Genomic DNA, 16,372 nt, shown 5'->3' on the forward strand with positions numbered 1-16,372 from the left:
TCTATGAACGTAGGAAGGGTTAATAGAAACGGAAGAGGTCGTCGGACAGCATTATTTCCACCACACATTTGGAATTTACACCTACGAGTTTTGAATGTTCAAGATAGGACTAACAATCATGCTGAAGAAGCTAATAGTCGACTAAATTTCGAAATGGGAGTTCAACATCCTAGTTTGTGGTCTTTCGTCAACTGTAAGTCTACAAAAAGTGCAAGCTGGTCGAGATGTATTTTACAGCCAACTTGAAGCAGGTAAGAGTCCTCCCAAAAAATTAAAGACATTTATTGATGCCGATAAACGTATTTTAAGAATCGTTCAAACTTATGAAACTAGAACTTTATTATAATTTTTACGTGGACTCGCTAAAAATATTTTTCTACATTAATATAAAATATAACAATGAAATGTAATATAACTTCTTAGATAATTTATTTATATTTTGGACGTATTCTAGCAAATATAATTAGTATAAATAACTATGTTTGACATTCAACAACTTTTTAGATATTTTATACAATAAATACATTTTTTAGATATTTTATACACACTTTTGACGGACTATAATAAATATTATATTTAGTATAAATAACTTATTTTTATATTGTATTTTAATTGCTGGCGTACCTATAATAATAATGAAAAAAATTTATTTTAGATATGATTTTAATTTTAATATTTTATATAATTATTAATTTGTATATTTAAATATTTTGTATTCATTTTTGACGTAATATATAATAAATAAAATAACTTATATCGGCTACGTCCATTTGTCCTAGATCGCTAATTATTAGGTAGACGCAATATAAATACAATTATGAATCCTTATTATAATTTTAAAAATTCATCCTAGTTGTGTCATTAAATAAGGGTTAGGGGGTTGTGTGGTGTGGGGACTGATTTTGACCAAACAATTCGTTATGAGGGGGGCATGTCTTTACAACCCCCTAATTAAATTTATAAGGATAACTCCGCAAGTAGTAAAGTACTTAGTTTAAATAGATGGTACTGGATATCAGGCTATAACTGGCTCATTTGAAGTTACAAAATTTTGAATTGTGGTTGTGTTATGGCTCCATACCACCCCCTTCCACTAATGATACCCTGTAGTTAGTTAAGGGTTGCAGCACAAACGATAAAATTCGAGCACTCGGTTTCAATTCAAAATTCGGAAGTGGGGGTGCAGGGAATGCACTTGTTGATCGAGCTATTTACACCGCGTCTTACACACACATACAAATTCCGGTCTGCCTATAAATATAGTGTTACAGGTATACTGTATATGCGCATGAAGTAAAAAGATAACCGGGCTCGCGTATTATATCATTAGTCGCTCCCGGCTCGTACAATGAAATATAATAAATATATTATGGTACAGGTGTGCTTTTATGTTTAACGAAATGTTCGATTCGAGTACGGTTAAAAAGTTCGGTTTGAGTTCGACATCGCACTGCATTGTTCGGTTCATGTTTGGTTCGACATTATGAGGTTATTCATATGATAAATAAATAAATAAAGGTCATTGTAATGGATGTGTTAAATTTTTATTCAAAGTTATATTTTTTTTTTGTTCTGTCATCAACTTTGGGGGCAGTATTAATGCTTCAGTTTTCTACTTCAGCATTTTCTGGTAGGAAAGTGATTCTAATTGGTACTTTGGGGGATAATCAAAACTCAAAAATAACAAATTTCCAGTAGTTTTCAAAGTTTTCAACTAACAAAAATTTAAAAGAAACTGAGCATTTCACGCAAAACCAATTTTTAAAAAAATTGATTTGATTTTTTACCGTTAATCCGCAATAATTTTTATGACCGTATAAAGTCAGAATTTTGACAAAATTCATCAAGATCTCGAAAATTTGCATATTATTTTAAGTTAGAAATTCATACAAAATTTACCTACATGTATTATACCGATCTAAGATTTGAAAATTTAATACAAGATTCCCCATAAGTATTCTTGCATTTCACAAAAAAAAAGGTGGATTAGTGGATGTCGCTCTGCTGTACAGTAGGTTACATGTGGGTCACCGTAATGGATGGTGTTAAATTTGAATTCAATGATATAATATCATTGTACAAGAAAAACGATTCTGAGCGAAAACGGTCAGTCAGCCTATGATATTACCTAGTATATTTGATGATATTATTATGAATAAAGTAATTTATATATAACCTATATACGTGGAGCCTTGTTTTAAATTTTCAATCCTTAGCCATAAAAGTTAAACATTTTATACATTTTTAACTACAAAATAATTAATAAATTATAAATTTGATAAATGTTGTCAACATTTGAACTTTAAATGCTTATAAAAAAAAATGTGCCTATGTATTTTTAATATTTTTCAACTGCTATTAGAACGATATATCAGGAGCCTTATATTATATTTTCACGCTTTTTTACCCAACAAATAAAATTTTATTGATATTTATAGAAAAAAAAACTAAAAAAATTGAGAACTGACAATGTCCGTAAACAGCTCAAAAAAAGTCAAAATATTTTCAAAATTTTATGGTGTATAGAAAATGCTAATATAAACATTCAGTGAAATTTTCAAGTATCTACAGTCATACGTTTTTTAATTACAATAAAATAAGAAAATTGTTACATGAGAAATCAAGTGAGTATCAAATGTTGTAAAAATATAAATTTCAAACGCTCATAAAAATTTAATTTAAGTTTCTTGTAGACATTTTTTTTTTGTTAACGGTAGACAAACTTATGAGTAATCCTACATTACATTTTCAAATCTTAGATTTAAAAAGAAAAATTTTTATGAATTCCCAACGCAAAATAATTTGCTAATTTTCGTGATTTTTCCGTATTTTGTCAAAATTTGAACTTTAAATGCTTGTAAATAAAAACTGTTACTAAGGATTTTTAATTTTTTTCATCTGCCTTTGAAACAATAACCTAGGAGCCTTCTATTAAATTTTCAAGCTTTTTTTACTCAACAGATAAAATTTTATTGATATTTATAGAAAAAAAAACTAAAAAAATTGAAAACTGACAATGTCCGTAAACAGCTCAAAAAGAGTCAAAATATTTGGAAAATATTATGGTGTATAGGAAATGCAATTATAAACATTCAGTCAAAATTTCATGTCCCTGCGGTCATTTGTTTTAGAGTTACACCAAAAACCAAAATCGATTTTCTCAAAAACAGATTTTGCGTAAAAATTCCCGTTTTTCCTTAATTTTTCTTTTGTTTTCCACGTCGCTTTTGAAAACTACCTAGAAATTTTTACTTTTGATCCCCCAAAGTACCAACTAGATTCACTTTCCTATCAGAAAAGTTACTGTTGAAGAAAATCCAAGCACTTTTACTCTCCTAAAAGGTGATGACAGACAAAAAAAAAAAAAATTAAAAATTAAAAAAAAACACACATCATTGTAAAATCAATACATTCATCGCTTCTATCAGAATCTAAAATAGTTTACCAGAAAGTCAATAAATATTCTTATGAGTATTGAAGTTAGGTATTGGATATTAACCAGAAAATCAACATATTATGATAAAATACAATTGTTATGAGCATTTGAAGTTCATATTTTCACAAGACTGGATATTCACTCGATTTCTCATGTAGTGGTTTTGTTATTTTATTGTTATTTAAAAACAAATAACTTTATACACAAATTTTACTGAATGTTTATATTTTTCATTTTCTATATACCATAACATTTTGAAAACATTTGCCACTTACCCACCTTTAGCCTTTTTTCATATTTATTTAGTTTTTTTTTTATTAAAACTGTACCAGTTTGGATTTTTAACAATTTTGAATTTAATAATTGCTTGTGAATTTGATTAAAGTAGTTCAGTTGCTCAAAAATATACATCACTAATTCATTATATTTATGAAAATAGTTGAAAATATTAGTCAATTGGCAAAAATATGATTTCATATCAAATAATAATATAATAATATTAAATAGTAAACTTTAAAATAAAAATAGGGAGAAAATGTTCTCATCAAAAATATATCGGTGGGGAAATGTCCTATTACATCGAAAACTCATATATCATACATATAACAACGTAATCATGGATATTTTCTGAAGGCAATTTAATTTAATTAACTTAACTTGCCACAGTTAATTATTTTCATTAACTTGCCCACCTTTGGTGACGCACGACTAATGGTCAGGATAACTACCGTACGAGGGTAATATTGATATAATAATATGTAAGTATATTTATTAAGCTCTCCACGCGGAGCTCGGTAAACGTTACCTAACCATAATCACAGTAAAAACCTATTCTGGAGATACATACACACACAAATCTACACAACATGACGTGACGCCGGCAGAGTGCAGTTATTACGCTTTTGCAAAATATACATTATTTTGGTCTGCGGCCCCGAACACCATTTATGTTATATACCTACGCCTACATACCTATCTACTTACGCGAACTCGACTTAAGACCGTGTGCGCAATAAAATACTTAATCTAGAAATTCCTAGGCAACTATAAAGTACTTAAGCAGGCGTTTCTATTTATTTTTTTTTTATTAAATATCATTATAACTTATAAAAATGTAATTATAAACATTATACATTATTATCTATCTCTTTTAAGCTTTCTTTATGTTAGAGATATAGAGTAATACAATCTTAACTAAAATGTATATGCATATATAGCAAATTAACAACAACAACAAAAACAAGAATATACAATTAATAAACAATTTAAACATAGCAAAGAAACTAAAATTAAACTATAATAACAATTTATAAATACATTAATAATAATTTTATTAATTAATAATCATTCGCAATATTATAGTGATAATATTAAAACAATAACGGTACTTATTTATGGTCGATGAATTAAAATAATCAATTTATACGATTTCGTCGGTCGGTTATAATAATGTACATATATAACCATATAGGTAACCTATATAGGGTTTGTCAGAATACTGCTTCGCTTCAAAATTTCATTTTCAGGAGTCCTAAAATATTTACTATGTTTACATAGTTTTAATGAATCACCATTCGTACACTAGTTAAATTTAAATAATATATGTTAAAAACAAAAAAATAATACTACTACCTATCAATTGAAATGACCATAAAATACAAATACATAAAAAAAAGTAGCAGGTAGGTACAGTGGCACAACCAGAATTTTTCGATAAGGGGGTCCATGCTTGTAAGAACATACTATTATAGACATTTTAACAACGGACTATTATTTTTATTAGTACAATAATGATTATCACTATGGTTCAGGACTTCTTGCATTTGCATGTTTTTCTGTAGTGGCCGTAATCTATTCTAAGTGAGCTATATATTTGTTTTATGAAATAACGAAATTAAATACTAAGTTTGAATTTGCATATTTCGGCATCTTTCACATTTAATATTTTTATAAACGTAAAATTGTCGGGGAAAATCATAATTGGATGGTCGTAGTCTGTCGCATCTAACACGTACTGTTTACGATGATAGTCTCTTTATCTCTTAATAATCAAAATTTGTATCGACAATATCGACAGTTGTATAGTTGTGGTAAAACCTAATGAATCCTATACTCCAACAGACTTATCATGAAACAAATATAAATTCAAACTCTCCCAAGTAATCAGTTATTAGCCGGGTATGTATCCCGTGTAAAAATTATTTATATTATATTAAGTACCTATCTAATTTTTAGATTTTCATTTTTATAATAATAATTAATAATATACTTTATACGTTTTTTAAAAACAAAATAAAAAATTAGCTGCATATTTTGTCGATTTTTACTGCATATTTATTTGCATGCATATTTCGATAATTTTAAGTGCAAGAAGTCCCGAACCCTAATTATCACTTTTATTATTAAATAATACCCGCCATATTGCATTTTTTTTTTTATTATTTTCTTAACTTATTAATTGAAGTTAAGTTAAGTTAACAGTATTTGTTAACTTAATTTAAACTTTATTGATGTATTAAAAATGTCAATTAATTTAACTTTTAATTTAACTGAACAAAAAATACTTAACTCAACTTAACCGAGTTAAAAAAATATCATTAACTTGCCCAGCATTGCTTATGTGGATGTGTGGCAAGGATTTGTTACTAAAAATCCAGGGCGGTCACCCATCTGGGAGCTAGCGACACCAGCCAGTGTATATGTTACGGGCAAAGTAGGAAGTCGGACATTGTGCACGACGACCGAGTATTGTTGATCTATTTTAAGAAATTGATTCTATTCTAAATTTTATTTTATCGTTTTCATCTTCATCAGAAAAAAGTTGTTTTGCACTGTCATTATCAACTGCATCACTTTTTTCGTCTTTCTCGTTTAGTTTTCAATGACAGCTCCACAGCCTAGAGTCTTTCTCTGATTTTAAAGTAGATATTAAATCGGTTTGGATTGATTTCAAGCCAACTTTAGCAGGTGTTCCGAACATAGCTTCGTACGGTGAACGTTTTATACCATAGTAAAAACTCCGATTCTTCATAAATTGAACAAATTTAAGACCTTCGTTCCACTTTTTGGAATTATTATCGGCTAACCATGTTGCGAGTGTATTTTGAATGTCTTGATTGGCTCTTTCAACAGATCCTTGACTTTGTGAGTATCTAGGCTTTCCTCGGACAATCTTAAGTTCTTCCCACATACTACACAACTCAATAATAACTTTATTCGTGAAAAAATCCCTTCCATTGTCACTTTGCAAAATTTCAGGGGCTCCAAATGTTGTAAAAATATAAATTAACACGTAGGCTACTTTTTCAGCCCGTTTATATGTTAAAGGTCTTAGAATTACGTAAAAAAACTTCGTAAGGTGATCTTGATAGACCATAATGAACTTGTAATCGCCATCAGGTTGGGCTTGCATGTCAATTCAATCAACTTGACAGCGAGAGTTCAATTCTGATGAAAGAATAGGTTTTACAGCTAAACCTTTTTTTATTGTGTTACCTTTTTTTTGACCACAGTACTGGTCACATAAATTTAAAAATATCATTATAGTCTCCCTTGTTATATTTTTATATTTCAAGTTCAATTCATACTCCATGTGGTTTCTACCTCCATGTCCCACAGATACATGTGTTTCATTAAGAAGTCAAAATAATTGTTCGTTGTAAACATAATACTTAATTAAATTACCTTCGGATACTGGAACTACTAATTTATCGATAACTGATTTTATTTACAACATCGTATTTTTTAATTCAATTGTCGTCGTCGTGACATTAGAAAATATCGAATAGGAATCGTACATTTGATGACGAAAATATAATATTATCTAGATAGCCACAGTGGTCGAAATGGCTCAAGATAAGTGGAGAGATGCCTTACAGTTTAGATTTCCTGATATCATTATAACATTCTTCGCACCTTGTATGATATTTTTTTTTTGTATTTTTTTTTTTATATTTCACGTTTTGTTTATGCATCAAAACATAACAATTTTTTTTTTATCATAAATAGTCTTTAAAATTAAACGAATAAATACATTTTTTCAAATTTTAGTCAAAACTGATTTTTATTTCTAATATTTTTCTATATAGATTTAAGGTTATATAGTTAAATTTGTAATTAATACTAAAAATATGATATGTAATACAACAAAATCTATTAATATTCAAATAAAACATTTTTTCTACTTAATTTAGCATCACTTTTTCTTAATTAAGTAATAAAAGTAAATAAAAAAAAAACTTAAGGAGTAACAGTATTCTATCCATGGGCTTAATTTAGAAATTGATCGACTCGCACATATTACACATCTAGGTACTTATTAGTTATCAACAAGATATTGTGTCAGAAATTACGTTTAGATATTTTTGCATATTGCTAGTTGCTACGTCCCTACTTATTATCATCAATATTGTTATTTGTCTGTGATATACGGGCAGATAGTATGACGTAACATTTGTTATCAACGCTTATCATTTTTAGTATAGGTGAAACTGCCTATACTAAACAACACGATATAGCCGGGCCTCAATGTGATAAAACAATATTATTTTCACCGAAAAAATAAAAAACTTTCTTGTATATAAATATAAATATGATATTTAATTTTACAACACAAGTCTTAGGAGGGATGCGTTATTCTAGACAAAATAAGTAGAGGGATGAAAAATGTAAGTACAAAAAAGTAGAGGGATGCCATCCCCCCGTACCCCCCCCCCCCCCTACTTCGACACCTAGATAGCTATAATGTCCGCGTAATATACTAATGTGATCACTTTATTGCTAAGATTACGGATCGGTTCGTATTATCGGCAGCCGTCATATAGTTATAGTTGTCGCGTACGAATAAAATATTTTAGTATAGTTTTGTAGTGATATTGTTACGTATAAATGCAATTCTATATAAATGTGTGTAGCGCGCCGTATTTAATTCACTTTCCCCACTTGAATCTGGCAGGGTAAACTTTGTCCGGGCAATCTAGTACAATGCCCGGTCAATGTACAAAAATGAGTATATTAAAATGATCATTTAGCGCATACGTCTTGGGGTGCTCACTCTAAACCTCTACTGCAAATATACAAACTTTAATCATCTCAAAAATTGAATACAGATCCTTCTTATTTCACAATGCCAAACATAACTACCTACAAATGATCGACACTATTCACAATTCAGGCCTAAGAATTTCTATAGGTGCCTTTAAATCAATCCCATGTAGCAGCATCTATAACATTGCTGGAATGCCATCTCTTCAAATTCGTAGACTACAGAACGTTATGACAACAGCATCCAAAAGAGCCCTAAACAACCTAAAAATCATGGAAAACATCAAAGACACGTTAAAAAAAATTAATTTCTCCTATGCTGGAATGATTACTAGAGAAAATGCCTTAGTCCCTCCCTGGACAGCTGAAATAAATATAAATTCAGAAATGAATATATTTCAAAACAATTTTACATTACCACATGCATATAGACAATACTTTTTACAGATAAGAGAAAATTTTAAAGACTATACGGAAATATACACCGATGGTTCCAAATCGGACAATCGGTGTCGGTGCAGCAGTGACATGTCAAGATACTGAAATAATGTTAAAACTGCCAAATTACTGTTCCATATATACCGCCGAAACACAAGCCATACTTCAAGCCATCGACCTTATCAAAAATAAAAATATTCAAAAAGCGATAATCTTTAGTGATTCCCTTAGCACCCTTATGAGTATACAAAACTCATATAGACCAAACGAGACTGCAAGAACAATACAGAACCAAATATATAAATTACAAAAAGAAAACACCTCCATAAAAATAATCTGGATACCAAGTCATACAAATATCTCAGGAAATGAAAGAGCTGATGCACTTGCCAAAGAGGCTACTGTGTCACAAAATGCAACCCCATGCCAAGTTTATTCAATAACCGACATCAAACAAATAATTAAAATAATAATTCTCAATATCTGGCAAAACGAATGGAAAACTTCTAACACCAAATTGAATGAAATTAAAAACCACATTCTCCCTTGGCCAAACAACACACTCACCAGAAAAGAAGAAGTAGTTATCAATAGGCTCAGAATAGGCCACACTAGATTAACCCACGCCTTCCTAATGAAGACCCACCCATGTGCCCGACTTGCAACGATCCCATGACAGTTAAACACATCCTCACCGACTGCAGAAAGTACGAATTACAACGTCAAAAATTCAATCTAACTCACCATCTCACTTAAAACCTCAACATCGATACAACCAACGTTCTCAAATTCCTAAGGGATACAGAACTTCATAAAGAAATTTAATATATATTATAAGTAAAGACCGAGTTTATATGTTTTTACATATCGTTACTGGGTCTATGCAGTCTTATGAGAGTAAAAAATGTGGACGATTCGTTCAATTCCGAATGCGTAGAAAAAAGTTTTTTTTGCATATTTCAGAATATTTCATGGGTTAGAGAATATTTAACCCATTTAGCATATTTTGGAATATTTCGCAAATTGTGAGAAAAAATTTGTATTTATTTTGAATTTTAATATTACGGTACCCAGAAAATTTTTTTGAACATTTTCAAATTTTTTTTTTTTTATCATTTCCAACTCTCACTAAAGTGCAATAGTATTCCATTAGGATACGCAACTTTTAATACCTATTTAATTCCTCACTATTAAAATAAAATTGAAAAATACATATTTAGGCAAATAATGATGTTTATTGATTATTATTGCATAATTTAGCATATGTTGGCATATTTTTTAAAAATTTTAAGAGAATATAATGAGAATATTTGAAGGTTTTTTAGAGAATATTAGCATCATATTTTAGGTATTTTAAGAGAATATAAATCCGGTCTTTAATTATAAGTATAATGTACCTACCATATTTAATGTAACTTTTCTATTATTAATATAAATACTATGTAATATTTTTTTGTAACCAATGGCCCATAGTTGCCGAGGCATTTGTTACAATAAAAAAAAAAAAATTATCATTCTTACACTACCCAAAATGTTCGGGCATTGTGCACAGTGCACGGACATTGTTGTACAATGCCTGGATTTCCTACTTTGCCCGTAACATATACACTTGGAACGGGTTTCGTAACTGAATGCACACACCGCACCACACCAAGCTGCAGTGTTGGGGAAGTTACTTATTTTTGGTAATTAAATTACATTACTAATTCCTTATCAAAATCGTAACTAGATTATTTTTAAGTTACTTTTTTTATTTGGTCAAGTTACATTACTTTTGAGTTTAAAAAGTAACTCAATTACAATTGAAGTTACTTTTTTTCTTCAAAATTAGGTATCACTGGAGCTTAATGATCATGTTGTCAATACAACAATACATAAACTAAATAAGTAATGACAATCAACAATATGAAATTATTAACAGATACTCATGATGCTAAGCTATTATTATTATTTTTTTTTTTTATTGAACTTAAACCCGGCTACTATAGCCATTAGCTGTTGTAGGGGATTATTGACTGTGATTAGTAAGGTTGGTATGGTAAGGTGTTGTTACGGTAGGTATGCAAACACGTGCATGTGTAGGAAGGTTTTTACTTTTTACTACTACAGATCTGGGTGGTCACCCATCCGGGAACTAGTAGCAGCGGACGTAACTTACTCTCAGTCGTATTGCGCGACTGGTAGCGGCCGAGCCACACTTTTATTATTATTTTTGTCCGCAAAGTTACAACACAGAGTAAATAATAAGAATTCCATTGTAAAAGTAACACTTTATAGTCAAATAGTCAATAGCTATAACAAAAATATTACAGTTCAGACAACTTTACCTATAAATTATAATACTAATAAGTTATATGGTATATTTTAATATGTACGCACAATATTATCAATACGTTCTAAAAATGTATTGAACCAAAATATGTAACGAGTAATTTGGTAATAATTACTACACAAAAGTAACTTAAATTACATATAAATAACTTACAATAAAATGTAATTAAATAACCATCAAATTACTTAAATTTCGTTACACCAACTTGTAACTTAAGTTAAGTTACTCCCCAACACTGCCGAGCCACAAAAAATAATATAGGTAACGTCTATTGTCGGCGGCCCTTCTTAATTTATTTTCCACATCTGCCCGCACGAGCCAAGACGCGTTATTCGATACACGATCGTTTTGTTCGGTAACCACATTTTATTTTTTTTTTTTAGCAGTTTAACATTGAATTTCGTGTAATCATCATCACCATGGATGTGTACGACGAGTAACATCCGGGCTAGGTCTGTCTTGCTTGTCTCTCCAGAAATACGCGCACCATAATAATTATAGTATTGTTTTTTTTTTTACATATATATATTAGACACACGTAGCAGTTTAAACAATTAAACTTTTTAATATACACGATAGTAATATTATAATAACTGTAACTTGCTGTGTAGTGTGTACGAGTGAGAACCAGAAAAATGACTTACTTCCAGGTCAATAGAAAACTCCTGTTGATGAAAATTCACTACTTTTTAGGAATTGGAGGTAAGAATATTATAAATGATAAAGTTAAAACAACAATAGAATGATATTATGCTCAATTGCAAAAAATAATATTGTGTGTATTTTATAATTAACGTTATATTGTAATATTATGGTACGTTGGATAAGTCGCTGCTATTTTAGTCGTGCAACATACACCTTTTATAATAATATTATGTTCGTTAAATTATTATATCGGGTTGTTATTATTTCTGATTTCGTGCAGAATCGTGTTTACCACTCTGATATATTATGCAGATACCTAGTACCCTAGTTTTAAAAATATTCAACACTCACAAGTAACTACAAATTACCTGATAATTATGAGTTTTTTTTAAATTTATACAAAATAATTCAAAATAAAAATATATTGATATGATTACTTTATGATTTAGAAAATTGAATTATATTTAGGTAAAAATGAGTTGATATTTTTGGATTAAAATAGAATGCTTTTTTTCAAATTCCACACTTATCACATAGGTACAATATGGAGGTAGGAAGTCAAACCAAAAATGTGACTAGGTAATAATTATAATAAAAAAAAAATTTTAGTGTGTAAGGAATTATTTTTTTGAAATATGGATACCACCTACCTATATAATAAAAAATTTGCATAATAAGTATTAACATCAAAGGTGCTGGATATATGTGTTGGATGTGTCCATTGACATACCTAGCATTATATTATAATATATTATAATCGACTTCATAACAATTTTATCCTAGTTTTTTTATTCAATAGAAGCGTTTGTTTTATTACAAAACAATATACATGCTTGAACATAATATAAACTTGGTAGACCTAACCTAACCTTAGCTGTATAATGTATAGGCGTATAATATTATATATTAATTAAAATGTAATCAATACCATAAAATGGAGTGATAATGGTCATAGAGGTGAATAGGGTCAAAAAATTGTTTTTTTCTTAGTTTTGACTGAAGAGAATTAAGTATAGCTGATATTAGTCATAAGCAAATTTCAGTATTCATTGTTTTATTTACCAAGGCATTTGAATTAAATGTTTAGTCTACAGGATATCGAATAGTTTATTGGTTTTATCATCAAACTATAACACCAACACCGTTATCAACATATTATTCACTATGTATTCGTTGTTGCTTTCTCTCTATTTGGCCTTAAAAAATATAATATTTTATAATTTTTTTTATAACTTTTTAAAAAAAAAATATTTTTCTGAAGTAGCTATAACATTTTTAAAAACATTTTACATATTATAATATAATTATGTTACGCTCAACAACCGTGGAGAGAGCTCTAGTCAATTTGCACCAAAATTGACCCAAAATATATACTGCAAAGCGTTTAGTTTTCACCAACGGTTTTGAAATTCTTTTGTCATTTTCACCTAAATTCAAATGAATTATTTTTTCGACAATACGCAGTACGCACACGTGCGTCCATAATAATAATAACTGTGGCTCGGATTTATTTGTGAATATATAATATATTATTATGTAATAAAATAATGAAAATAATATGGTAGCTTATAAAAAAAAAAAAAAAATATAATGCAAAAAGTAGAATTTGAACTATTAAGATTAAATCTTAGGTAAGTACTGGTTTGTTATATCGCCGCCCGGGCGTGTCAAAACTTTATAGCCTTATAATATCATTAAATACCCCCTACTTCGACACCTAGATAGCTATAATGTCCGCGTAATATACTAATGTGATCACTTTATTGCTAAGATTACGGATCGGTTCGTATTATCGGCAGCCGTCATATAGTTATAGTTGTCGCGTACGAATAAAATATTTTAGTATAGTTTTGTAGTGATATTGTTACGTATAAATGCAATTCTATATAAATGTGTGTAGCGCGCCGTATTTAATTCACTTTCCCCACTTGAATCTGGCAGGGTAAACTTTGTCCGGGCAATCTAGTACAATGCCCGGTCAATGTACAAAAATGAGTATATTAAAATGATCATTTAGCGCATACGTCTTGGGGTGCTCACTCTAAACCTCTACTGCAAATATACAAACTTTAATCATCTCAAAAATTGAATACAGATCCTTCTTATTTCACAATGCCAAACATAACTACCTACAAATGATCGACACTATTCACAATTCAGGCCTAAGAATTTCTATAGGTGCCTTTAAATCAATCCCATGTAGCAGCATCTATAACATTGCTGGAATGCCATCTCTTCAAATTCGTAGACTACAGAACGTTATGACAACAGCATCCAAAAGAGCCCTAAACAACCTAAAAATCATGGAAAACATCAAAGACACGTTAAAAAAAATTAATTTCTCCTATGCTGGAATGATTACTAGAGAAAATGCCTTAGTCCCTCCCTGGACAGCTGAAATAAATATAAATTCAGAAATGAATATATTTCAAAACAATTTTACATTACCACATGCATATAGACAATACTTTTTACAGATAAGAGAAAATTTTAAAGACTATACGGAAATATACACCGATGGTTCCAAATCGGACAATCGGTGTCGGTGCAGCAGTGACATGTCAAGATACTGAAATAATGTTAAAACTGCCAAATTACTGTTCCATATATACCGCCGAAACACAAGCCATACTTCAAGCCATCGACCTTATCAAAAATAAAAATATTCAAAAAGCGATAATCTTTAGTGATTCCCTTAGCACCCTTATGAGTATACAAAACTCATATAGACCAAACGAGACTGCAAGAACAATACAGAACCAAATATATAAATTACAAAAAGAAAACACCTCCATAAAAATAATCTGGATACCAAGTCATACAAATATCTCAGGAAATGAAAGAGCTGATGCACTTGCCAAAGAGGCTACTGTGTCACAAAATGCAACCCCATGCCAAGTTTATTCAATAACCGACATCAAACAAATAATTAAAATAATAATTCTCAATATCTGGCAAAACGAATGGAAAACTTCTAACACCAAATTGAATGAAATTAAAAACCACATTCTCCCTTGGCCAAACAACACACTCACCAGAAAAGAAGAAGTAGTTATCAATAGGCTCAGAATAGGCCACACTAGATTAACCCACGCCTTCCTAATGAAGACCCACCCATGTGCCCGACTTGCAACGATCCCATGACAGTTAAACACATCCTCACCGACTGCAGAAAGTACGAATTACAACGTCAAAAATTCAATCTAACTCACCATCTCACTTAAAACCTCAACATCGATACAACCAACGTTCTCAAATTCCTAAGGGATACAGAACTTCATAAAGAAATTTAATATATATTATAAGTAAAGACCGAGTTTATATGTTTTTACATATCGTTACTGGGTCTATGCAGTCTTATGAGAGTAAAAAATGTGGACGATTCGTTCAATTCCGAATGCGTAGAAAAAAGTTTTTTTTGCATATTTCAGAATATTTCATGGGTTAGAGAATATTTAACCCATTTAGCATATTTTGGAATATTTCGCAAATTGTGAGAAAAAATTTGTATTTATTTTGAATTTTAATATTACGGTACCCAGAAAATTTTTTTGAACATTTTCAAATTTTTTTTTTTTTATCATTTCCAACTCTCACTAAAGTGCAATAGTATTCCATTAGGATACGCAACTTTTAATACCTATTTAATTCCTCACTATTAAAATAAAATTGAAAAATACATATTTAGGCAAATAATGATGTTTATTGATTATTATTGCATAATTTAGCATATGTTGGCATATTTTTTAAAAATTTTAAGAGAATATAATGAGAATATTTGAAGGTTTTTTAGAGAATATTAGCATCATATTTTAGGTATTTTAAGAGAATATAAATCCGGTCTTTAATTATAAGTATAATGTACCTACCATATTTAATGTAACTTTTCTATTATTAATATAAATACTATGTAATATTTTTTTGTAACCAATGGCCCATAGTTGCCGAGGCATTTGTTACAATAAAAAAAAAAAAATTATCATTCTTACACTACCCAAAATGTTCGGGCATTGTGCACAGTGCACGGACATTGTTGTACAATGCCTGGATTTCCTACTTTGCCCGTAACATATACACTTGGAACGGGTTTCGTAACTGAATGCACACACCGCACCACACCAAGCTGCAGTGTTGGGGAAGTTACTTATTTTTGGTAATTAAATTACATTACTAATTCCTTATCAAAATCGTAACTAGATTATTTTTAAGTTACTTTTTTTATTTGGTCAAGTTACATTACTTTTGAGTTTAAAAAGTAACTCAATTACAATTGAAGTTACTTTTTTTCTTCAAAATTAGGTATCACTGGAGCTTAATGATCATGTTGTCAATACAACAATACATAAACTAAATAAGTAATGACAATCAACAATATGAAATTATTAACAGATACTCATGATGCTAAGCTATTATTATTATTTTTTTTTTTTATTGAACTTAAACCCGGCTACTATAGCCATTAGCTGTTGTAGGGGATT

General features: G+C 29.7%; 1 protein-coding gene across 1 annotated transcript; it reads right to left on the bottom strand.

Moving 5' to 3' along the window:
• Nucleotides 1-6,314: 6,314 nt before the first annotated feature.
• Nucleotides 6,315-6,848, bottom strand: LOC132947710 (KRAB-A domain-containing protein 2-like). The gene has a single exon (XM_061017966.1). It carries the CDS (start codon nucleotides 6,846-6,848, stop codon nucleotides 6,315-6,317), a length of 534 nt encoding a protein of 177 aa, XP_060873949.1.
• Nucleotides 6,849-16,372: the final 9,524 nt, after the last annotated feature.

Source organism: Metopolophium dirhodum, chromosome 6 (genome assembly GCF_019925205.1).
Source record: "Metopolophium dirhodum isolate CAU chromosome 6, ASM1992520v1, whole genome shotgun sequence".
In the NCBI taxonomy this organism is placed as follows: Eukaryota; Metazoa; Arthropoda; class Insecta; order Hemiptera; family Aphididae; genus Metopolophium; species Metopolophium dirhodum.